Genomic DNA, 25,096 nt, shown 5'->3' on the forward strand with positions numbered 1-25,096 from the left:
TATGTATGTATTTGTGAGTGGGAGTAGTTGACCTTTTAGTGCAAAAGGCTTTTCAAGATTTTCCTAAACATCACGCCACCTCAACTTATTCCAAGTCAATGAATGGGAATTTGAAAATTGTTCAAATATTAATAAAAATAATTTAATATCAAAAAATTATTTTTATTTATTTATTTTATTTTCTCCTCAATTCTATATAAAGATGCAGACCTCTTTCAGTATCGTTATTATAACTAACTAACTATTTCAGCAACAGCACTCGCTAATAATGGCAAGAAAGCTCTTGCTCATAGCACAGCTCCTCCTCCTACCCTTCCTCCTAAGCAACGCCGCCGCTCGGCGAGGTGGAATCGCCGTTTACTGGGGTCAAAACGGCAATGAAGGAACCTTGGCAGAAACCTGCGCCACCCGAAGGTTCTCCTACGTTAACATTGCATTCCTCTACATATTCGGCAGCGGCCAAACCCCCCGACTCAACCTCGCAGGCCACTGCGACCCTTCTGTCACTGGCGCATGCAACTTTGTCAGCGACGATATCCGCGCCTGCCAGAGGCGGGGCATAAGGGTTTTCCTCTCAATCGGCGGAGGTGTCGGGAATTACTCCCTCTCCTCCAGAGAAGATGCCAGGAATCTTTCCGTTTACCTGTGGAAAACTTTTCTCGGCGGCGGAAGGAGAAACTCCACTTCTAGGCCATTGGGAAACGCCGTTCTGGACGGCGTAGACTTGGATATCGAGCTCGGGTCTTCGCTGTATTACGACGATCTAGTAAGATTTCTGAAATCTTACAGCAGATACGGCAGAAGAGTGTACGTAACAGGCGCGCCGCAGTGCCCATTTCCCGACAGATTGTTGGGGGCTGCTTTGAATACAAGCCGTTTCGATTTTGTGTGGGTTCAGTTTTACAATAACCCGCCATGCCAGTACTCTTCGGGGAATATTGATAACTTGGTGAATTCTTGGAGGGTCTGGACGAGCTCTGTCAATGCTCGGAGGATATTTCTGGGGCTTCCGGCGGCGCCCCAGGCTGCCGGAAGTGGTTTTATTCCGTCGGATGTGCTGATCGGGCAGATTCTGCCGTTGATAAAAAGATCACGCAAGTATGGCGGTGTGATGCTGTGGTCAAAATATTGGGATGATCAGAGTGGATACAGTACCTCAATCGTTAGGAGTGTTTGAATTTGAAGTTAAAATCGTTGACTTTTATTCGAATATTGTATTTTTCAGCCTATTTTATTTTTTTTAATAATAAAATGGTATATTAATCGACAAAAAAAGTATATTAATATGCCTTTTATAATATAATGTGAGATTTATATGTAATATTTAATTTGGTACGTTGAATATATTTTTCATTGAAATATAGATCCATGTTCAACTTTAACAATACTCTTGTGACATGTCCCCGGCCGGCATATATTTTATAATTATCATAGTAATAATAATAAAAATGAATTAAATTGAATGGCTAGTTTTTACCATTCAAGGTAAATTGAAGGATCCAATTGAATAGGTCAAAATCATTAGGACAAAAATTAATTAGCTAAAGTCTTACATTTTAAAATTGAAAATTGAAATGATCCTAAAAGCATTTTAGGATTGTGCTATGATTTTTGACATAATGGGAAGAGCTAGCCTTCCATTACTTTCCACGACCTTACAAAATTACATTAAAATTAGAGTCATTGAGAATAAAATATATTTATTTTCTCTTATTTTATAGCACAACAAATAGTACAACTTTTTTGTAATAGAAATATAGTATTAAAATGAGGAAAAACATGGTTTTTATATTTTTATATTACATCAAAATCATCTTTTTGGCTTTCGAGAATTATAAGGGAGTATTTCTCAATCTTATCATTTTTCATGACGTGCTTTCATTATATTAGCGTTACACATAGGAGACGATATAGAATCGAATCCATTTTTCAATATAAAATAGACATAGTAGTTCTTTTGTGAGACAATCTCACAGATCTTTATCTGTAAGATAGTTCAACCCTACCGATATTCACAATAAAAAGTAATATTCTTAACATAAAAAGTAATACATTTTCATAGATGACCCAAATAAGATATTTGTTACACAAAATACAACCTGTGAGATCGTCTCACACAAGTTTTTTTGTCAATAGTCATTAATCCAATTTTGAAAGCGCACATTTGCCGTTAACTAAAATCTTCATTTCCAATCAATTATTTTGATTGGAAATATATTGAAAATCGAAATATATTCAATTCGACTTTTTCTTTTTTAAAAATAAAACAAACATACCCTCACGGACTGACAGAAATCTGCCGCTCTAAGTAGAAATGTTCCAAACTCAATAAACTCATTACAATACATTATCAACAAATTCGTGTTTAAAAAAAAGAAGGCAAACGCACGAGGAGAAGGTTAAACATCGAGGGTGAAAAAACAGCAGAACAAACTGAATAAGTTAACGTCATTGCAGCAACGTCTATTAGCCCGAGGATCGATTTACCAACACGCAGGTATAGATCTCCGGATCCTTTGCCGTCTACACTTTCCGGACCTGAATATTATGAGTCGATTGGAACCTCCAAATGGGTTGCCTGCCACTTTGGACTAGAGCGACCGGCTCCCCTTCTTTCACCATTCCTTGATTCTACAAGTTGACAAGAAGTCAATCTTAGAAGAATATAGTAGCTTTATTCTTCACGTGATATATTGCATGACAGTCTCGACTCCATTATTTATAGTACAAGTGTACAACATTTTGATATTTATCTAGAGTGTTTTTAAAGACATTGAAAGCAACTGGGAGTCTGGGACCATGCTCGGCCATAGCTTGACTAGCACAAAAGACTAGATGATAGTCGGATGTTAATCATAATAAATTTTACCTTTAACAAAGCCAATGCATCGGCAAATGTCTCGTCAGCATCAGTAGAAAACTCCATGTATATGGGGCAAATGCCCTGGTACAAAGCCAGTCTCTGCTGTATTCTCTTCCTGTTACACAATGACATGATAAAAATCCATCAGTGACTGACTTTTCAGAAGACAGATGAACTGAAACACCAGTGTAATATGTCCATCTACTTTCAGGATATTCATTCTTCGTCAAGTTATTAGATGCGTCTTGCTACTTTTATTCTTATTCAGATTTTTTTATAAGAATGATGTACTTGCTTTAACACTTGAGCCACCACAGTATAATCTCATGTTTTTAAACATTTTTTTCTTTTGAAAAAGAAAATGTTGCATGAAATTCAAGCACTCACTCATTTGTAAAAGCAAATATTGTGCCGGAAGGACGATAATGGCTCAACAGAATTGCCATGAACCCGGTTCTGGTGAAGACAACAATGGAAGTTCCAAGAGTGTTTGACATCATTGTGGCATGGAATGCAAACATTTCGCTCATATGATTCTGCAGGAACACAAGTAAAGAGGCACTAGGTGTGAGTGCAGATGCATCACATGGCACGAGGCTGTAAATTTTCGAACCAAAAAGTTGCCCTGACCTTGAAGGCTTGGCCCAGATTTGGGGGAGTTTGTGCACCAACTATGGTAGCTTCAGTCCTCAAAGAGACCGTGTGCATGACCTTCACAGCCTTCAGAGGAAACCTTCAATAGATGTGAAATAAAAATCAGTACAGGTATAATTGTTATGGTACGTATTACACAAGAATACATAAGAAAGGGATAATTATATAATACCAAAATCAAATAAACGATTGCTACTTACTTCCCGTGTGCAGTTTCTCCAGAAAGCATTACTGCATCAGCGCCTTCTCTAACAGCGATGGCAATATCTGATACCTCTGCTCGGGTAGGCGTGGGATGAACTATCATGCTCTCGAGCATATTTGTAGCCACTATGACCGCTTTTCCCATGCTGCGACATATCCTTATAATCTCTTCCTTCACGGAATAAATTTACCTTGTAACATGCTATTTGTGTTTGATAACGTTACAGGTATATTAAAATGCAACCATCAATGTCCCCAGTCCACTCCACTTAGCAAAGCAGACTGAGAAGACATAAATTGACCTTATTACCTGCAATAGAGGAACCTCTTCGATTGGCAACTCTGCACCAAGATCCCCTCTGGCAACCATAGCCTGATAAAGAAAACAGAAAGGGCTATCAGCTTGCTGGGCCAGGTAAATGCTCAACAAATTGGGTAGAGATGATTTGAAAACACGACTAATAGTTGATTTTGCTTCAAACAAGTACGGCCTCAACATCCCACCTGCTGTTTCAGTGGTTTCCATGTAGCTTACCAATAGGAGACTAGAAATCCTACACACACCTAGGTGAGCCCCCACTATTCTTTATAAATTGTTCTGTGAATGCACTTTCAGAAAATATGAACCAGTTAATGCCACAAGGATCAACTGAATCTCAAATTAATCAAGACTTAAATATGAAAATCACCCAGATACAAATTTAACTTTTTTCGCATCGAGGTTTGTTTTTCCTTGAGACTTCAAGTAATTGAAATGTAGCAACAGTTTTCTATCAAATATGTGATTAAAAATTCAATTTCTCACCCCATCAGATGCAGTTATAATTGAATGCAGATTCAGAATGGAATCTGCACTTTCAATTTTTACAATGACGTGAATGTCAGCACCACAATCTGCATAGTAAAAGTTATGAAACATAACGTTAAAAATACATCAATTAAGTCAACACTCAACAGGCATAAAATAGCTTTTGTAAGCTGCACAGAGCTTCAAATTTACCTTTCAGGTAATTCTTCAATTCATGCACCACAGCAGCATCCTTGACAAAGGAAACTGCATAGAAATCAACTTTATTGTCGACTCCAAATTTGATGTCGTCCCAGTCCTTTTCTGTGCAAGTTAGGGCCATAAGGTCATCACAATAATCAACCAGAAACAGAAAAATGAAACAAAAATGCTCCAGTGGTCAAAGCAAAATGCAACACCCGGCATGATTATTGAACATGAACGCTGAGGCCATGCTAAAAATTTGATTGCTGAGAGTCAGACCAGTAATGGATGGCAATGTTGCACTTTTCCCCCTAACATTAAGATGCCTTCGGGATTTGAGCTCTCCTCCGTCAACTACTTCACATCTCACCGAGTCCTCAGTTTTGGATTTTACAGTTAATGACATCATACCACCTACAGGATCAACAGATAGTCAACATTGCAGCGAAGATATAAGCAACATCAAGAATGCCTCAAAACGAATACAACAAATTGTACCCAATTTAATAATCATGTATTGGTGAAGTCTACTAACAGCAGCACACCACCACCACCACAAGAAAACAGAATTAATAGGTAAATAGGGTGCCTCTGACACCCAAATGATGTTTATGACAAGAAAGTTTCTATAGGTAAATAGAGTGTCAAAATAGGGTGCCCCTGACACCCATCACGGGAGAGGTCAAGGTTCAAACCTTGGTGACAAAAAAAACCCACCTCCCCCAAGTTGTAATAAAAAAAAAATTCCAACGCATTATACCATCAACAAGAAGCATGTCTCCCACTTCTACATCATTTACAAAATCATCATAGTTGACACTGACACAGTCTGTGGTGCCCACTCCTCTACGAATTGTGAAAGTAAATTCTTGACCACTGTTTAATTCAATTGGTTGGGGTAAATCGCCGCTTCTAACCTCAGGACCCTGTAATATCCACATAAAAACGTGAGGAAACAAATGTTAACATATAAAAATCGTGATACAGTTGTTACTCTCATAAAGAATATTTCAAAATATTTCCCTTTAGATGGCATACTACTACCCTTGTACTTTGTACCAGACCTCCTTCAGACTGATATGCCAAGAGGGGAGAACTTTAATATCGTCGACTATAAATTAATGGTAGTTTCTTTCAGAAATGGACATGCCTCACATTTTAATCGCCATGTCCAACTGCTTCAGAATAACTAAGAGCTCTCAGTTGAACAGCTATTAATTGTGCTGGAGCACAGAATAGAAAGCGCTAAAACCTAATCTAGTCCATTGCTACACTCAAAAATGTATTAATTCTAGGTCTAAAAGCAAATAGAACTTTCAAATGCATAACATCACCACCAGACATGGTGATGCCACTTAGACAAGAACATCTTTTTTTTGTTTGAAAGCTTCAGTAGATGAAAATTAACCAATGGTGATTAATTTGACTGAAGGTATAATAAAGGATTGGCCGACTTGAATCCTGATAACTACTACTACAACAATAAGAAAATGCCTATGAACCATAGCATGAAAGCCTTGCCTTGGTGTCAAGCATGATGGCGATAACATTGTCTTTTGCATGGGCATTATATTCCTTGACCAAGTCTATGACCTTCTGGTGAGATGCATGGTCACCATGAGACATATTAAGGCGAGCAACATTCATTCCAGCCTCGGCCAGTTTCCATATCATTTCCTTCGTGTCGGTAGAGGGACCAATTGTGCAAACGATCTTTGTCTTGCGCCTGACCATAGGTTTAGACCACATACCAACTGATGTGTTCTCGAGTTGCTGAATCTCCTGCATATACTGATTTTTATCTGCTACCTGGTCAACAGATATGCAACGAGAACGATAAATTAATCTGTGATATACCTCAAGTTTTATCATTTTATACATTTTTCTTTTATGGGTCAGAGGTTTAAAGAGACTCCACATTAAGAAATAACATGAGTAACTGTCAAGTTTCAGACATAACGTAGGAAAGTTGCTTAAAGAAATTGAAGTCATGCACAGCCTCATGATGGGTCTTGTGCATCATAAAGATGAGGATGGGAAATCTTCCTTCGAACTTAAAAAATCCATTTTTTTATTTTAAAATATCTAATCTCAAATGCATCCAGCCAACTTGGCCTAATCATGGTACTACAAAATCAGCTTCTTCACCTGGAATTATTATCAAGGTCAAAGGGTAACAAGCAATCATTACGTTAAGAAATAAAGTCGCAATGCAGAGAAACTGTAACGGTAATTTCTGCTTTAAACGCAGTAGCATTAATGCCCCGATTCTTAAATGTAGAATCTGGAAAGAAATTGATTCTCGCAATAATCACAACCCATATCTCATACATGCTTCAAAAAGAAATGTGCGTGAAAGCTCAGTAGTATCCAACAAAAAACAGAAGCAGACAAATCTAGAAACACGCATTCAGCAGCCCAACACATTTTGAAAATCAAAATTATAAACAAAAGAAATCAAATAAAATGTACAAAACCTTGACAACATCTTCAGGAGTCACCGGAACGACTTCTTGTTCGGCACGCGAAGATCTGAGAGCAGATACCGGCACGCTGACGTGGATGGCTCCACGGAGGCTTCTCTTCTCAGGTTGAGCCAAAACCTTCAAACCAAAGCCAGAATACGGCTTGAGCTTGTCATATCGGCTTTGTACGGATCCAGAGCTTGGACTGGGAGCAAATGCACCATGGATCAACCGCGTCGCTACAACTTGCGCCATGCCGCAACCAAAAATTTTGAGAGAGATAGAGAAATTGAGAGAGATTTAGAGAGAAGGAAGGGTATAAATTGAGCGAGAATTTGGAGAAATCGCCGATAAATTTGGAGTATTCGGAAGGCTTCTTGTTTGTATCGAAATATGGGAGAGAAAAAATGGAAGCTACTGTACCTTGTTCAAAACAGTTGGAGGTTTAGGAGAGAAACGTCTTGGGGCAAAGCGATGTCGTTTTTGGGAGCCAAGATTTAGTGAGACAATAGCTGACATGGCATTAGATCCTCAATCCATTCACCCAAAATTAAAGTGTTGAATTATTAAAATAAAATAAATAAAGTGTTAACATTTTTTTAAAAATTAAAACAAATTAAAGTGTAACATTTGAAGATAATATCACATTCTATCATAATAAATTTTTATTATGTCTAACATTTTTTAAAGTGTAACATTTTTTATATGATTCGAATCATATAAAAATGAATAAAAATAAATTGAACTTTGATATTAATAAATACGATCGTAGTTATATGTCTATCCCTTAAATCACATTCTATCATAATAATACTAGTTGTGATATACTTGGTTGGAAATCTTAACAAGTGAAGAATTTTGTTGGAAATCTCAAAATGAGAAAAACTTTTTGAGTGATCATGAAGTTAACCAAGAATCTGAGTTTAAGAAATACACAAAATTGATTTTTTAAACCGAAAGTCAAAAATCACTTTTATTTAATTATTGCAAAAAAACTCCGCAACTTGTATTGATAATCGATGTTAGCCACGATATTGCGAGGCTGTGAGATATATGATCCAAGTCGAGAGCAAAATTACGGAACAGACGTATGATGGAAAACTATTTTCACGTTCAATTCAGAGAGCACTTTTTCATTGAAAAATTCATCTCTTTTTCGTGTGAATTCCCGAAAGGGAATGTCGGGAATTAAAAAATTGTGTATTGATGTGGTCATGCAACATAGAAATGCAGCAGCAATGTTCGAGGTGGTGTTGTAACAAACATGATACAGCATTGGCATGTTGTGGCAGTCAAGCTACAACAAGCATCGATGAGTTACTTGAATTATCCAAAATTGAGAAGACCATGATTTTATGTAAAAGTTACAAAACCAAAAATTCAAGAAATTTCATTTTTTTTAAAAAAAATAATAATTATCTTGCTGGCCTAAAGTTTTCATTGCTATCGTGGATTTGGTCGTGTGAATTGTCGAAACAAATTTTTGTATTCTCTTTTCTTTTTCTAGGTGGAGGAAATATAAAAGAGAGAGAGTAACGATGCGAAAAAAACAACTCAAAAAAGAAGAAAATAAAAGAAATAATGGGAAAAAGAGACGAAAAAAATTATTATCGCGAGAGAAATGGAGAATAAGAGATCGAACGAATGGAGTCAAATTTATATATATTATACAATTTAAAAACTTTTCATTTTAAAACATTTTTCGTATGTATATACACTTTTCTTAGCATTCTTTATTATTATTATTATTATTATTATTGGCTTTATTGTAATTTTTCAAATTTAATTTCTCGTGCCTAACTTTAAAAAATCTTCAAAATAGAACTATTTTTTACCTAACTTTTAATGTTTTATAGTTTAATAATCATTACTATATATTTACAACAGCAATTATAAAATATGTTTTATATAATTTTTATTAAATGTATATACTTTCGATATTACTATCAGTTACTTTAATTTTTAAAACTACTTCAGACTTAATTTCCCAAACAAATAATTCTAAGTTAATCTTTAATTAAAAAATATATTTTTTGTTCTAAACATACTTATAATCTGTTCACACAAGAATTTTTATAATTAGAGATTGGGTAGACAATTCTCTTAATAAGTTTTCAGAGCAATTCTTTATTTTTTATGTGGGTTATATATATATGATATAATTATAACTTGATGATTAAAAATAACAATTATTTTTTAATTAGAAAGAGTCGCGTTTGTAATAAGATCGAAAGAGAGAACTGCTACAATTTCTTGACCGTCCAGACAAAAATTATAACTTCCTTTTTTACAGTTCAAATCCTTGGCCCTGTAACCACCCACTATAGATGTCAATAGGTCCGGGTTTTACCCAGACCTGCAATGGACTCGTGTGTATGGGGTGGGTTTTCAATGTACTTTATCTATTTAATTTTATAGTTAATTCTTCAAATAGTTTACCAACTTGTACCACCATTCTTGATGAAGAGGAAAATGATCCCGAAGAATGTGTCTGAAATATTGCATACTCGCTGATTTTATATTGATCTGTTTAAATTATGTTATGACTTATTTTTGGGGATGTCAAGATTTTTTTGGAGTGCTAGTAAATCTTTTTTTATGCAATTCTTTATGTCGTGAAAATGCTTTGTTTGTTATTATTAAGTGTGGTCGAAGACATGAATTAATTTTCCACAATGTTGTGTTTAGAAGCTTGTCAGCTTTTAATTCAGTCATGTGAGAAGAAATATTACTTTTTTATTTTAAAAAAATTCGGGTCTCACGGGGCTCACGGGTCTACCCGGCCCCGTTTCGTTTTCGAAGTGGGGTGGGTCCGAAGAATATTTAACCGGGGTGGGGCGAGTAATGGGTCAAAGTTTTTTTCATGGGGAAGGTCTTGGGTTTAGCCAAACCCACCCCATTCCCTCCAAAAGACGCATCTTAACTTAAAATCTAAAAATTGCATTCACTCTCCATAAGTAATATATCTGACACTTAACGAGACCAAACTTTAGCTCCAATGATCTCACCTAGTTTCCTCATTGTAGTGACTCACGTTCGAGCCTTCCCACCTCCCAGAGTAGGAATTCAAAAAAAAAATATTTGACACTCATCTATTTATCAGTGGTAAAAAAAATGTAAGGGAGGTTAATGCAAATTACCCAAAAATAAATAAGAGTATGAAGCAAAAAGCTTACAGATGATTCCATCTCTAAAACCCGCAAAATAACCACCACAAAACAACACAAAACATGAGATGCTCATGATATAGATGCAACTCGCACCGAGTGATCAGCCGATCCTGTCAAGAAGATGGGCAAGGTTGGATGCCAATCTACTGTTGTGATTGATCCACGATGAGAAAGTGTTTTCGTGCCACTCCTATTACCTCGGACCTGTTAAAGAAGAGAAGAAAAACAAGTTGATTTCGCTAATTTAGCATTGTATACACGATACTTCATTTATACAAGCCTCCAAATTAATGGCAGAACTGCACGCTGATGCTTATGAGCAAGGGAGTGCATTTTCAGTTACCTGGTACATCGGTGCTCTTGCTGAACCAGATGTCACCAGAAGCTTTCTCCCATTAGCATCTAAAGCCATCTCGTGTCTATAGAGAGAAGAGTTCCCAGGGTTGCAAAACCTAAATCAGACAAGTGACTAATGTTAACACGTCGTTATCCGCAAACTTGGATTATATTCCATAAATATAAGAAAAGAATTGGTATAACTGTAGTAAATTAAATTCAAAGAAGAAAAAAGGACAAACTTTGTAATACCACGATGAAACCCATGCTAAATTATCTTCAACGAGTAAAAGTACAATCATAATAGGGGTCTTTTGGATGATTTTGAAACATATGAATTCACCCAAGTCCGTCCTGGAGGACCAAGTTCTTTGGGGATAATGGTATGCAGGTGTCAAAGAGTTTGGCTGACTTTGTCAAAAATCAGTAGGAATGCAAAGAGGGCAAAAGACCATCGTTCTGTGGTTTTTATGGTCATACTAATTCTTAGTATTTCTGATTAAAACTCATGAAAATCTTCTGTTATTGCTCAAAAAAAAAGACAGAGACAGCCAGAAAGAAAGCAAACCGAAAAATATAAATTGACAGTGTCACGGCGTGGTTGCACCTAACCTATCAGTCACACAGTCATTAGGCACAAAATTTCTGCAGCTTAAATAGAGAACCGTGCACGCATGTGAGTGACAATAAAAATGCAAAATCGGTGGACATAACATGAATATGAAATTCAGTAAACACACACCTGCTGCAGTTTCTTGACCACGTGATTTTTCCTTGATTGTGTAAGCTCCATTCAAATATCTGGTGTACAAGTCTTCAAGTTAGATTCCGAAAATTCAGTAGAACAGATACTTTTTCGTTGACTATGAGGGAAAAAAATACAAAATTAATTTACGGGGGTTTTAAGAGTAACAGTTTTGGAGAAAGCTAACTACTCAAATTTGTCATGCATGTAATTGTGTAGGATAACCAAAAGAGTATGAAATACTTGCATTTCCATCAGTGCCAAAGCTGAAAATGCTAGTCTCATCAGGCCCAAAAAGAATAGAGTTGATCGCACATTCATGAGCAGGCCATCCAGTAACTTGCTGGCCAGCACACATGTCTTCCTCCAGTTAAAGTGTATGCATTTGCCACTTTCGTAACTCATACCAATTGAAATCTATGATTAGAGTGACACAAGTTATTTATGTCGACTGTGGAAAAAGGATACCAAACATATGAATCATTCCATCAGTGGCAGCAGCTGCTAAAAGCTTTCCATTGTGATTGAAACTCAAAGAAGTAATTGCTGGCGGATCTTTACCAAGAGGAAGGACTGCCTTTGATGAAGATGAAAAAAAAGTAAGGCGAATGTTATTTAGAAGAGAAAATATTGATGAAAAATGAATTTCAGATCACAAAAAAATCCACAAGACAGATATTTACATACCATAGATTTCCATGTCCTCATGTTCCACACAGTTAATGAAGCAAACCCCAAGCGATCCACATAACCTGTACCTTGCCTACAAATATCACACGTCCAAATGTATAACGTTCAGACAGGAAATAATTTTTCCATGACATAAATGGTCTGCAGATTTTCTCCCATCTTATTAGAAGTTGAAAAGTAGATCAAAGATCACGTAAATAATTTTTAGAAAGAATAATTGTAAATAAATTTTAGACAGAATAAAAAAAAGTCATGTTCTCATTGCCACTTCTACTTTATAACACATCATGCATGTTAAGAAAGAAATCTTATAAATACGATTTTCAAAGACACCGCTTGCTCAAGTTGGAATAAGACAGCTCATGAATACGTTGCTACAAAACAGTCAAACTCTATTTCCTTGGGAACACGATAGGGGTGGAGGAAGTAGTCATTGACTTGTCTTACTGTTATTTAGTTCAAGCACAACAAGCTTAAATATTTTCTCACTATTCCGTAGCAGGATTATCATCACATGTCAATGTTAAAAAAGTTGCCCACATCTTTTCACGACGTTTCAAAACCACTGTTTAGCATTCAACACCAATCCTTCATTACCATGCGTGAAATATTTAGGGCCGTAGCTCGAATTCATTCTTGACAAAATCAAATGCTACATGTGTACTTGGTAAGAGCAGACAGCGAGCTAAAACATTACAATCTCCCTGAAGCTCCAATGGCATGCACAAAAAGCACCACATGCTTGACAATGCTAAAGGTATACAAAATCATGAGTGTCAAACACCTCGTGGAAGCTGCTGCCGAAACAAAAATAGGCTCCACAGGGCTGCATTTCAGATCCAGAATGCTGGTCAACAGAAAACATGAGAGAGCAATGAGATGAGATGAAAAGTATGAGATGAGATGATAACTATAGCTATAGTTTCATGAATACTGCACTAATGAAACAAGGTTCAGGACAAAACGGAAAAGAGAAAAAGACAATGGGCCGACGTATCAGCTGACTGAACCTGGGGTATGCTTCAGTTGAGTTGAGATCGCAAACAACGCGCTTAGCATCTACGTTCCACACTTTAACGCCTCCATTGGAAGTGCCTATCAGTAGCTTTAGTCAAATAGACAACAATAGAGTATCAAAAGACCAGTCTTCATTACCAAAAATAATTCAAAACAGAAAAAATATCATTCCGAATATATGCTCTCAAAATATAAAGCCCAGTGCCATACCAAGCGATCAGATTTGCAATCCCACTCAAGGGACATGATTTCAGCTCCACAATAAATAGTAGCATTTCTAGATGTTGGTGCTGATGAATCATATGTCCATATCCTTCACCAAAGAACGTTCATTAAAAGAAAAGCAGCACTGAGGCCAAATATTGACAGTTTATCAGAAGGTAAGCCAAGAATTTGAACCCTAGAATAACCAACTTTTTTCTCTTTTCCAACCCTTCTATATGTAAGGCCTCCTTTGGTATTCATGTAATTACTATAATTAGTTGTTCACTAGATGCCTTATTAACATCCTTCTACATTTCCGTTATTTTTGTTTCTTATTGTTGTGTTTTGCATATTTGTTCAAGATCAAACTCGAGAATAAAGCCCAAATTAATTCTGATGCCTGTTTGAGATAAAATGTAGTAAAAAATATAACAAAATCACAAAAAAAATAGCAAATAGGAAAGTACAAAATAAAAAACAATCAATCTGCCAGACAAAGCCTATTTATATGTGAAGGATTGCAATGCACGCTTTCAACAGTTCACAGAAGCAACTATTATTTGCACACTGCATAGACAGACAGTGCAAGCATGTAAGAAAATATAATTACGGCAACTACCTGACCGTGCCATCAATAGAAGCACTAGCAATATTATCACCGGAGGCAGAAAAGCGACAACAACTGATTGGACTTGTGTGCCCCAAGAATGTATCCTACAAAAAACAGTATAAAGCATGTTAATTTTAAAATAAGGGAGGAAAATCAGCAAATTCTAAAGATAAGGAAATGCGCAGAAGATTTTGAATTTTTTGATGGGGAAAAAAACAACCAAATACAATTTATTTCAAAACATATTTACCTGAAATACTGTCTTTACTTCTGGAAACTCTTCTTCACTCAGCAGATCCCCACTTCCTGACAGGTATTATTTAAAAAAACATCAGGATGAAGAGTGAAAGTTGAAACATCAGTACAGGCATCTTGTTCAGAGCACACGTGTATAATTCAACACCACATAAAGTTAATTCCAAATGCTTCATTAGACAAACTCATAGTTTATTACAAAGTATATATATAACATACATTGTTTGATACCCCAACTAATTTAATTAACTCCAAGCTGAATAAGATTTCAATTTTGTATAAGAAATGAAATTTATTGACGATTAAATATTATGTACTCATAGTTTATAAAGACATGACACTTGAGATGTTCCTAATCTTGATTTAAACCAATATGAGCACTGGGAATCTCCTTCTCTTGCACTTGCTACAAAAACTAACCTGCATTATTTTCTGCATTTTTTCTGTCTCACACATATAATCTATTTTTAACAAGGATTCCAAACGTGTGGTCGATCACTCACAATTTCATATTTTTTGGCCAAACCCAATTGGACACCAAATTCCGTCAAGCTCTACGGCCAAATAAGTGGTGAAGCTACAAGAGAGAAGGAGGAGGCCTCCAGATTTGTCATAAGCTTTATAGTGATCGTAACAATGGAAGAATAACACTTTTAAGCGCTTGGATTTGTGCTACATTGCAGATATTCAATTCATTAAGCAATAAAATCCAATTAAATACTTGAACATGATGGGCCTCAGAGATTTTGAAAGAAGAAGAATTCTTATTGGAGGAGGGGAGTTGTCGATCAAAAACTTATAGAAATAAAAGGAACCAAGCGCTCCATCATCCAAACTTGTTGGATGTGATGATGTTCGAGATTGAACAATTGTGAAATGTACATGATTTAATATAACCAGAATAATTCCAGCAACTTACCAACACCGGTTGAATCAAGGTCTGTTTTGCCAGGATCACTAATACTACTACTCTCATCATCATGATTATTCAACTTAGCCCCTGCATCCAGAGATTCCATAACTTGAAGATTGTCCTCGGGCAAGTATGGTTCTCTTTCTACCATGTGAGAAGCTGATTGCACTTGACTTCCATAAGAAATACTAGCTTCTTCAGGACCACTAAAGTAATAAAAAAAAGACAACAGTCAGTGACGACTATAGACTATGTACAGAGAACTCACTTTTTCCTAGAGACGACAAAACATATTGGTGCAAACTCAAAATGTAGAAGATACCTCCTTGATTGAGACAACAGGGCATCTTTTTCCTCTAACAAAGTCTGAACTTGGGATAATTTAAGATTAAGCTGCTTAATTTCTTTCTTGAGACGGTCCACAGTATCCCTTTCAGAACTTAGCTTCAATAAGGCAGGGATTCGTGGATAAGATAAGGAAAAATCAAAATCATCCTTTATAGCTACGAAAATGCCACGCAGAGAAATTAAGTCTCCCACTGCTAGGTAAGTTGTTAGCAATATATTAGGGAAATGTCCGACTGCATAAACCATAACTTGTTCAGAGATTAATAGCACATCAAGAAGCTGAATACAACATTAAAATTGTGACATTAAATGACGGAAAAAGGAATGATCCCCCGGCACAAGAATTAAAATGCAATATGGAAAAGTAGAAAAATCTTTAAAACTCTTCCTTCACTTAAAATCATCACGATGTGAAGCCAGAAACTAAATGGAGGAACTTGTTTAATATAATTTTGGGTTGCATTAAATTAGGTATAAAATTCAAAAAACAATTCATCTGAGGGAACCGATCCCCTGCCTATTTTGGGCATATACATTTAGTTCGAGGACATGAGGAAAAATAAATAACAGTTTTTACAGGTCATTCCAACCAACAATAACCGAACTTTACTTCATAGAAGGATATGAGAACCATTGAAAATTCCACTCAAGAAATTCCTGACAGAAAGATGTACTGCGCGGAACCACTCCTCAGAGAAGTACACACGAAATTGCGGATCCAAGTGCGGCTTCTGAAGGTATGGAATCGCTGCAAGAAATCAAAAAATGAAAATTTTAAATTAAAAAAATGGAAAGAGGAATGGAGACATTTAATTAAGCTATATTGATAAAAGAAACAGGGTACAGACCGAACCACGAAATCCAGCTTTCGCCTCTGTTCAGCAAATCATTTCCAAGGACCCCGAAAAAGTCCAACACTTTGTCCTTTCTCGCACATTTTAGTGCATTAACAATGTAATAACGCAAAATCGACTCATCCAACTTCGAAATCGTTGCCATCAACGACGAATCTGAATATGAAAAGCATTTCTTGAAAAAGCTAAGTAAATCAATCAACTTCTCCGCCTCGAATTTGGGGATGTAAACCGAGAAAATTAGGTCGAGAATCTTATCAACTTGAAACCCCTTGCCAATATCAGTGGACAAGTCCTTCTCCAAACACTGTAAAGTACTCGTAAATCCTCTAAACACGAGAAATTCTCTCACGAGTTCCTCTGCAAATTTCATTTTCTCCATTATATTCCTCAATCTAATCGCACCCGGATACTTGATTCTTGATTTATGATTTCAGAATAATAAACTAGGGAAAGAATCCAGATTGTTGATTAGTTTATTTCAACTTTGATTCAAAAGTTGTCAATGCGCTTTTTCAGGTTTGGATCATGAGTTTTTTCAAATTGTTATCATTGAAACGTAAGATATCGAAATCCTAAAAAATTATATCATATTTTTAAAATTTTTATATGGTAGTTGGTTTTTAGTTAAAAATACTCGAAAGTTAAATCCTTCAAAAAATAAAAAAAAATTAAAAATACTCCACGAGCTCTAAAACGAGTTAGAAAATAAATCTATTTAACGAGTCGAGCTCGAATCGACATAGTTAAACATGATAAATAATTTATTAACGAACTATGTTTGAACTATCTGTGAGCTTAATCATTTTCAAATTAACTGAGCTTGAGTTTGATATTGCTCGACTCGACTCGGATCGTTTACCTCCCTCAACAGATCATAAGTTTCTTTTTGATAAATTTAAAAGATAAAAACCCACCTTTAATATAAACCAACATTATATTTAACTTTAAAAAAATATTAAATTTTTTTATCTTAATTCAGACTAAATGATTAATTAATCAGAAAATATTTGTTTGAAATTTTTTACATGGCTCGTGGTACCATTAGCTTCATAAATTAGTAATTAGCTATTATAAAATATTTTAAAAAAATATGCAGCTATTTTCTTAAAACTCATTGCCACAATTGTTTTTAAATAAATATTAATGGAATATATTATTTTGTTCCGTAATACTTTATGGGCAAAAACTTGTGTGAGACGGTCTCACGGGTCGTATTTGTGAGACGAATATCTTATTTAGGTCATCCACGAAAAAGTATTACTTTTTATGCTAAGAGTATTACTTTTTATTGTGAATATGGTAGGGTTGACCCGTCTCACAGATTAAGATCCGTGAGACGGTCTCACATGAGACTCACTCTATTTTATGTGGGGGAAGGGTTAAGTCGACCCTACCGCCCACAGGGGTCGATCCAATGGCTCGGATTTTTCCGAGTCAATTTTTTTTTTTACATGGAGGTGGGCCCGGATCACTCATGTGGAGTGATCCGGGCCTGCACGGGCAGGTTGAAATAAACCGGGGGAAAGATCGGGCAAACCAAACGGTATTAAAGTAGTTGGGAAGTTTGTCATGTATTTCGGTTACTTGATTCTTTCCGTATCACACTCAGCGGAGAAGGGGGAGCCCCGTTGAGATCAAAGGTCAACTATACTCTTATCCAATTAAATCTATTGATTTGTGATTAATATGTGTCCGCAAAAACATTCAGTTGCATTTAGCATGCAATGTGATATCTTAGTCTTGAATATCCCGATTGGATTTTGTTGGAAAAGATAATCAAATTAATAACTTTTATATAGCGGAAGCGTTATTTTTTTATTTTGTCTACCAAAAGAAATATCAACTATATCAATAATGTGTACAAATCATTCATACAATAATAAGAGATAACAACAATTCTCCCTAGAACAATTTAAGAGATATCAAGAACTTCAAGAATAATTATTCTTAAATGACACACTCAATCTCACTATCTATGTGGAACTCGTAAATACAACTTTAATCACATATAAATTTTTTTTCTGAGTGAAAGATTGGACAATACGTAACCAAACATGTTAAAATTTATACAAAGAATTAGATTATACAACACTCAATTGCTTATTTATTCTTTGTCTTGGAATAAATTGAATCAATGCAAATACATGGCTACTTATAGAGGGAAAAAAAATTAGGGTTGTTGAAATGTGAAATGATAACGTGAATGACGAAGTGTGAAATGATGAATGATTTCCAAAGCAAATCTTCCGCCCAAGCAGCTGAAACCCATCAGGTTTTAACATCTTATCGAAGCCGTTTCTCTTGCTTATCAAATATAAGTACGAGTTCTCTGTAATTTTGCTTCAAATCTTGGGGATCCATTTGTGGGAAGATCATGCCATTGAATTTTCTTATGTGTACTAATTTATTTATACTTGGATTTCTTGAGAAGAGCAATGCGCAAGTCAAGCTAGTGATTTCCTCGAATTTTAATTTGACCAGAAATTAACAATTTCAGCCATTGGAATATCTATTATCTATTATCTATTATAAATATGTGACTTTATATGTGAATTTCCATTTATCTCCTTATTAATTACTTATTTTTAATGTTGTCTATCTTATTAATTGCTTGCTTTTAATGTTGTCTACCCACATTACAACATGTTATTTTTAATCCAATGATTTATATTTTTTATTTATTTTTTATTGTGTAAATTAGTCTATTATTTTTTATATATAAATATGTGACTTTATATGTGAATTTTCATTTATCTCCTTATTGATTATTTATTTTTAATGTGGTCAATCTTATTAATTGCTTGTTTTTAATGTTGTCTACCCACATTATCATATGTTATTTTTAATCCAATTATATTTTTTATTATGTAAATTAGTATTTGATCTCTTTTATATCTATTCATATTATAATATGTTATTTTTAATCAAATGATTTAGAATTTTTTTATTTATCTTTTCTTACGTCAATTAAATTAATTAAAATTTAAAAATAGTTCATAATGAATTATAAATTTTCTTTGGTGTCTTATTAATTTTTTCTTTTCATGTACTCATTAATTTTTTTGGTTACTTTGGCTATTAGTTTTAAAAAATATTATTTGTGAAAGTTTATATTTAAAAATTTCTTTAATAAAATATGGTTAAAAACTTTATTGTGACATACCATTTTTATAAAAAAAAAATTTTAATTTTTAAATCTCTTTAATTGTGACAGTTGGCTAGAATTTATGTGTTTAAATAAAAAAAAATTTGAACCAACATTTTTTATGGTTTATATTTATAAATTATTTGAATAAAACACGGTTACAGATCGTTGTGATTAGACCCGTCAACATATTATTTTTAAGTTATTTTTATCAGTATCGTGAATAATAAACACGTTTATTGCAATAAATAAATATTATCACATCGTCAAATAATTTAAGAGTGTTGGGTTGAAATTTTGTCAATTCATTTAAAGGTGGGTCTAAATGAGCTCACACAGGTTTATATTAAATATCTATATATCTAATATTGTCGATTTTTAATTATGAATTCCTCATGTAAAAAGGAGAATATCTTCTTGATTTTAAAATTGAGATGTTAGTATCTTGTCCATAAATTGTGGGTTGTTGAGATATTTTTGTAGTCAATGAAAATTGAGTGTCAAAGTTGACATTTGAAATGTGTTTTTGGATTACTGACAATATGTTCGTCAACATATTATTTTTAAGTTATTTTTATCAGTATCGTGAATAATAAACACGTTTATTGCAATAAATAAATATTATCATATCTTTAAATTAATATCTACTTCCATGTTTGACATGTTATGAGTCTTAACAAAATGTGGAACAGTAGATTCAAGCAAACGAATACACAAAGTCTAGGCCGAAACCAAAATTATGTGGTAGCAAGAATTAAAATATAAACCAATAAATTTTTAGTGAATTTATCGATGTTAAGATGCATAACAAATCTTATATCATAATATATAAAATTTCAACCTTATAAATGAAATAAATCACATATATATGAAATATACAAAATTTCATTAAAAATACAATCCAGTAATTTATTGTATTGTGTTTTATTCTCCAAGAATTCTTGTCAAACTCAGTTATTGTGGATTTAACATCTATTAAATCAACGAGCTGAAAAGTGTGTCAATCAAATTAATTAAGTTATAACCATATATTTTTGAAATTTTTGATTATTTTTTTATCTTGATAATTTGTTTCATTTAGTATTCATAAGACAACATTACTATAACTAAAGACACGATTTTTTTAAAAAAAATTGTTCATAAGGAGTCAATCGCTAACTTATACGGAAAAACAATTATCAACATAATATATTAAAAAAATTCTAATTAATTCAGCACGTATGCTGAAAATTTTATAATTAGACTTTATATATGAATTTTTATTTATCTCCTTATTAATTACTTGTTTTTAATGTTGTCTATCTTATTAATTGCTTGCTTTTGATGTTGTCTACCCACATTACCATATGTTATTTTTTATCCAATGATTTAGATTTATTTTTTTATTTTTTTATCATGTAAATTGGTATTTGGTCTCTTTTATGTCTACTCACATTATAATATGTTATTTTTTATCCAATGATTTAGATTTTTTTATTTATATTTTCTTACGTCAATTAAATTAATTAAAGTTTAAAAATAGTTCGGTGTTGGTGCCTTACATGTCACCCGATTTTTAAATTTAGAAGCATTATTCAGTTTTCAGATATAATTGTAGATTGAATTATAATTATTTTTTTTTCAAATTGAAGAAATACACAATAAAATTCATGTAAGTATAATTAACAGAAACAATTAAATGAAATATTGGATTTATCGATCATCAAAATGAGAAATAAACAAAGTTTGATCCTTGAGTGAGAAGTGAGATATTTAAAGAAAGTCATAATCGCTACAATAAAATAGTGCACCTACATGCATTTATCATCGTAATTTACAACTAGGTCAAAAAAAATCACATATTATTTTTATATCATATTTAAAATAATTATGAATCCAAATTTTCATTATTTTAAGTTGGTCTTTTTTATGAAAAATAATTGTGAATAAATTAAAATTTAAAATTCTTATATTTATGTATAATATCACATTTTAATATATCAGCCTAAGTCCACGTAATATAAAACTACAAAATGAATTATTCATCTTTATTATACACAAATTATATAGTGAAGATATATACCGATCGATTAAGACTATGAAGTAGAGTATATGTTCAAATATAACAAAATAAATAGATAAGAAAAACAATAAATAAAAATATTTATGTAGACATTGAAAAAATATTAATTTTTTTGGGTTATACAAAAAATAAAATTAGAAGAAGAAGTGTTGTTTTTCATACAAAGAATTCAGTCTCCAAATTAAATAAATTATACTATAAAGTTATATTTACTTTTCAACTTTATAAATGTAATTAATTTTTCTCAAAATAAAGATACATAAATTATCCCGTGAAGATATTTAAACAATTAATAAAATTAAAGATATTGTTTTTTAAATATAATACCAATATGACATTAGTAATTTAATTGTGTTCATTATACTTATGTGTTAAAATGAAATATTAAAAAATATGTCATAGGAGACAGTAAAAAGATGATTTATAGTCAATATAAATTGAAAATAAATAACAACATCCAATCAATATTTTTTTATTAGTATGTCAGTACTTTTTATGTGATAATAATAACAACATTCAACCAATATTTATTAATACGTCAGTACTTTTTATGTGATAATATATTGTTATAATAATATGCAGTTTAAATATATAATAAATTAAAGGCGACTAGCTAGGAAATTAGAAACATATAGTAACACTTATTGTCAGTTTACATGAAAGAAAATAATAATCAGTAACATTGTAAATAAAAAAATTGCAGATCATTGATTGCCCAAAAAATTGTAATAACTGAAGATTATAATAAATTATATGCATTTGTTGAGAGAATATGACAAACAATAAAGAAAACATTATGATAACAAAGATATGAAAAAAATTTGAGTAGTTCAAATATGTTTTTTATTAAACAAATATGTTTTTTTCAAATTAGTGACATATGCGTAATTAACACGAGTTGTCAAAATTTACACTAATATTATCATTATGTTTTGTTGAAATAATTAATTTTATTTCTAATTCTAATTACTCCAACATATGTTTTCTACGTGCAACGCACGTGCATTATTTCTAGTATCTATAAATATGTGACTTTATATGTGAATTTCCATTTCTCTCCTTATTAATTGTTTGCTTTACATTAATTGCTTATTTTAAGTGTGTCTTTTCATTCTCCTTATTCATATTTTAAATATATGTGATTATTAATATTTAATTTTTTATGTCTACTCACATTATAATATGTTATTTTTATCCAATGATATCTTTTCATTATGTAAATTAGTATTTGGTTTTTTATGCATACCCATATTATAATATGTTATTTTTAATCCAATGATTTAGATTTTTTATTTATCTTTTCGTTATGTAAATTAAATTAATTAAAGTTTAGAAATAACTCATTATCGAATTATGAATTTTCTTTGGTATCTTATTAATTTTTTTTCATGTACTCATGTGACAGTTTGCTAGAATTTATGTATTTAAATTAAATTTTTTTGCAACCGAAATTTTTTTGCTGTTTATATTTATAAATTATTTAAATAAAACACGGTAAAAGATCGTTGTGATTTGAGCCGTCAATTTGGGTTGGGTCTGTCGGTTTGACCTACACAGCCAAACAGTTTAAGTGAGTTGGGTTGAAATTTTGTCGACTCATTTAAAAGTGAGCCTAAATGAGCTCGCACGAGTTTATATTAAATATCTATATATATAATATTATCAATTTTCAATCATGAATTCTTGATATAAAATGAAAAATATCAGTTTGATTTCAAATTAGTGATGTTACTATCTTGTCCAAAAGTTGTAGGTTTTTGAAACATTTTGACAGTCACTCAAAATTGAGTATCAAAGTTGACATTTGAGCTGTATTTTTGGATTCCTGACAATATGTTCGTCAACATATTAGTTTTAAGTTAGTTTTATCAGTATTGTGAGGGATAAATATGTTTATTACAATATATAAATATTATCATCTGTTTAAATTAATATTCACTTTCATGTTTGACATATTATGGGTATTGGTAAAATGAGGAATAATAAATTCAAACAAACGAATACACAAAAGTCTGGGGCGAAACCATAATTATATGGTAGCGGAAATTAATATATAAATTTTTAGTGAATTTATTGATGTTAAGATGTACAACAAATCTTATATCATAATATATAAATTTTCAACCTTATAAATGAAATAAATCAAACATATATGAAATATACAAAATTTTATTACATATACAATCAAGTAATTTATTATAATTGTATTTTATTCTACAAGAATTCTTGTCAAACTCAGTGATTGTGGATTTAATATCTACTAAATCAGCAAACTAAAGCGCGTGTCAATTAAACTAATTGAGTAATCACATATTCTTGAATTTCCTAATTAATTTTTTATCTTGATAATTTATTTCATTTAATATTTTAAATTATAAAACAACATTTCTATAACTAAAGACACATTTTTTTTAAATGTTCATAGGGACTCAATCACTAACTCATATGGAAAAACATTTATCGACATACTATATTAAAAACATTCTAATTAATTCAACGCATTTGCTGAAAATTTCCTAATTAATTAAGAAAAATTCATTTACAATAATCATATTTAATCTTTTTGGGTTGACACCATTTATTTTATAAGATATTCATCGCAATTCTTTATTTGTATATTAATCTTTAAACCTGAATTATAATGTATATTGTTTTTCTAAAAGTTCTTAAATAATGATTTCATACATTTATTCGACACTTCAATATTAACATTTAAAATATATTAATTTTATATTGTATACGTGCAACACTTATATTCATGATTATAAAAATTCAATAAAAATTGTAAAAATGAATTAGATAGAACATAAAAAATTACACAATTAATCAAAAGACAGAAAATAAAAATTACATAATTGTCTATTACCTATAAACTACTAATACCGACTTCTAAAGATTGAAGTCGGTGAGAGAGTGGAGGCCACTATGTACTAAAAACATAAAAAGTTTGTAGGACCGAGTGCTAACCGCTTTACCAAAAACTATAGCTGGTGGTAATGGTGCAACTCAAATCTTTTAAACCGCACAGCAGCTCAAGCACCACGGTTCGATCGCTCTACCAAGTAGGGACAATTATTGCACCCAACAATCTCCCTCCCAATAATTGCACTCCTTGAAATCAATGAGAATCGAACCCGTGACCTTGACTCTGATACCAATTGTAGGACCGAGTGCTTACCGCTTTACCAAAAGCTATAGCTTGTGGTAATTGTGCATCTCAAATCTTTTAAACCGCACAGCAGCTCAAGCACCACGGTTCGATCGCTCTACCAAGCAGGGACAATTATTGCACCCAACAAAGTTAATGCTTGAATGAGTCACACTGCAAAGTTAGTGAAGTAAAAATGAAGGACAAAGTCGGTTAATAAAAATATTATAATGGGCTAAGTTGAATCAGACTCATATATATAAGTATCTCATTTGGTCTTACCTTATCTTTTGTCACTGTACAAAGCGAAAGTTTACGCACCGTAGTGTTCTACATTTTCTTAATTTTTCATCATCTATTGGTCTTTAAAGATATATTAGACTTTTTTTAAACATCTAATCTTAAATGTGATCAATTAA

At 32.7% G+C, this 25,096-nt stretch overlaps 3 protein-coding genes across 4 annotated transcripts; 1 reads left to right on the forward strand and 2 right to left on the reverse strand.

Moving 5' to 3' along the window:
- The first annotated feature begins 245 nt into the window (after positions 1 to 245).
- LOC140983247 (hevamine-A-like) lies at positions 246 to 1,303 on the forward strand. Its single transcript, XM_073450202.1, has one exon. It carries the CDS (start codon positions 269 to 271, stop codon positions 1,175 to 1,177), a length of 909 nt encoding a protein of 302 aa, XP_073306303.1. The 5' UTR covers positions 246 to 268; the 3' UTR covers positions 1,178 to 1,303.
- A 983-nt stretch (positions 1,304 to 2,286) lies between these two features.
- Positions 2,287 to 7,644, reverse strand: LOC140983218 (plastidial pyruvate kinase 2-like). The gene is made up of 12 exons (XM_073450167.1): positions 7,190 to 7,644; positions 6,234 to 6,521; positions 5,473 to 5,638; positions 4,992 to 5,126; positions 4,722 to 4,832; positions 4,527 to 4,615; positions 4,032 to 4,094; positions 3,718 to 3,893; positions 3,494 to 3,596; positions 3,251 to 3,399; positions 2,870 to 2,978; positions 2,287 to 2,631 (listed from the first exon to the last, which is right to left on the reverse strand). The coding sequence occupies exons 1-12, from the start codon at positions 7,430 to 7,432 to the stop codon at positions 2,524 to 2,526; spliced, it is 1,740 nt and encodes a 579-aa protein (XP_073306268.1). The 5' UTR covers positions 7,433 to 7,644; the 3' UTR covers positions 2,287 to 2,523.
- Positions 7,645 to 10,336: 2,692 nt separating this feature from the next.
- On the reverse strand, positions 10,337 to 16,848 carry LOC140983002 (uncharacterized). 2 transcript variants are annotated; one of them, XM_073449847.1, is made up of 15 exons: positions 16,314 to 16,846; positions 16,091 to 16,213; positions 15,440 to 15,581; positions 15,124 to 15,323; positions 14,200 to 14,255; positions 13,959 to 14,053; positions 13,346 to 13,448; positions 13,129 to 13,223; positions 12,903 to 12,965; positions 12,116 to 12,191; positions 11,897 to 12,005; positions 11,676 to 11,788; positions 11,426 to 11,484; positions 10,691 to 10,799; positions 10,337 to 10,551 (listed from the first exon to the last, which is right to left on the reverse strand). In XM_073449847.1, exons 1-15 carry the CDS (start codon positions 16,699 to 16,701, stop codon positions 10,417 to 10,419), a joined length of 1,866 nt encoding a protein of 621 aa, XP_073305948.1. In that variant the 5' UTR covers positions 16,702 to 16,846; the 3' UTR covers positions 10,337 to 10,416. The 2 variants fall into 2 exon arrangements, 1 of the variants encoding a protein (XP_073305948.1); XR_012176370.1 differs by lacking the exon at positions 10,337 to 10,551 and having other exon boundaries at positions 11,672 to 11,788; positions 16,314 to 16,848.
- Between the last annotated feature and the right edge of the window lie 8,248 nt (positions 16,849 to 25,096).

The sequence above is a fragment of the Primulina huaijiensis genome, chromosome 8 (assembly GCF_012295235.1).
Source record: "Primulina huaijiensis isolate GDHJ02 chromosome 8, ASM1229523v2, whole genome shotgun sequence".
In the NCBI taxonomy this organism is placed as follows: Eukaryota; Viridiplantae; Streptophyta; class Magnoliopsida; order Lamiales; family Gesneriaceae; genus Primulina; species Primulina huaijiensis.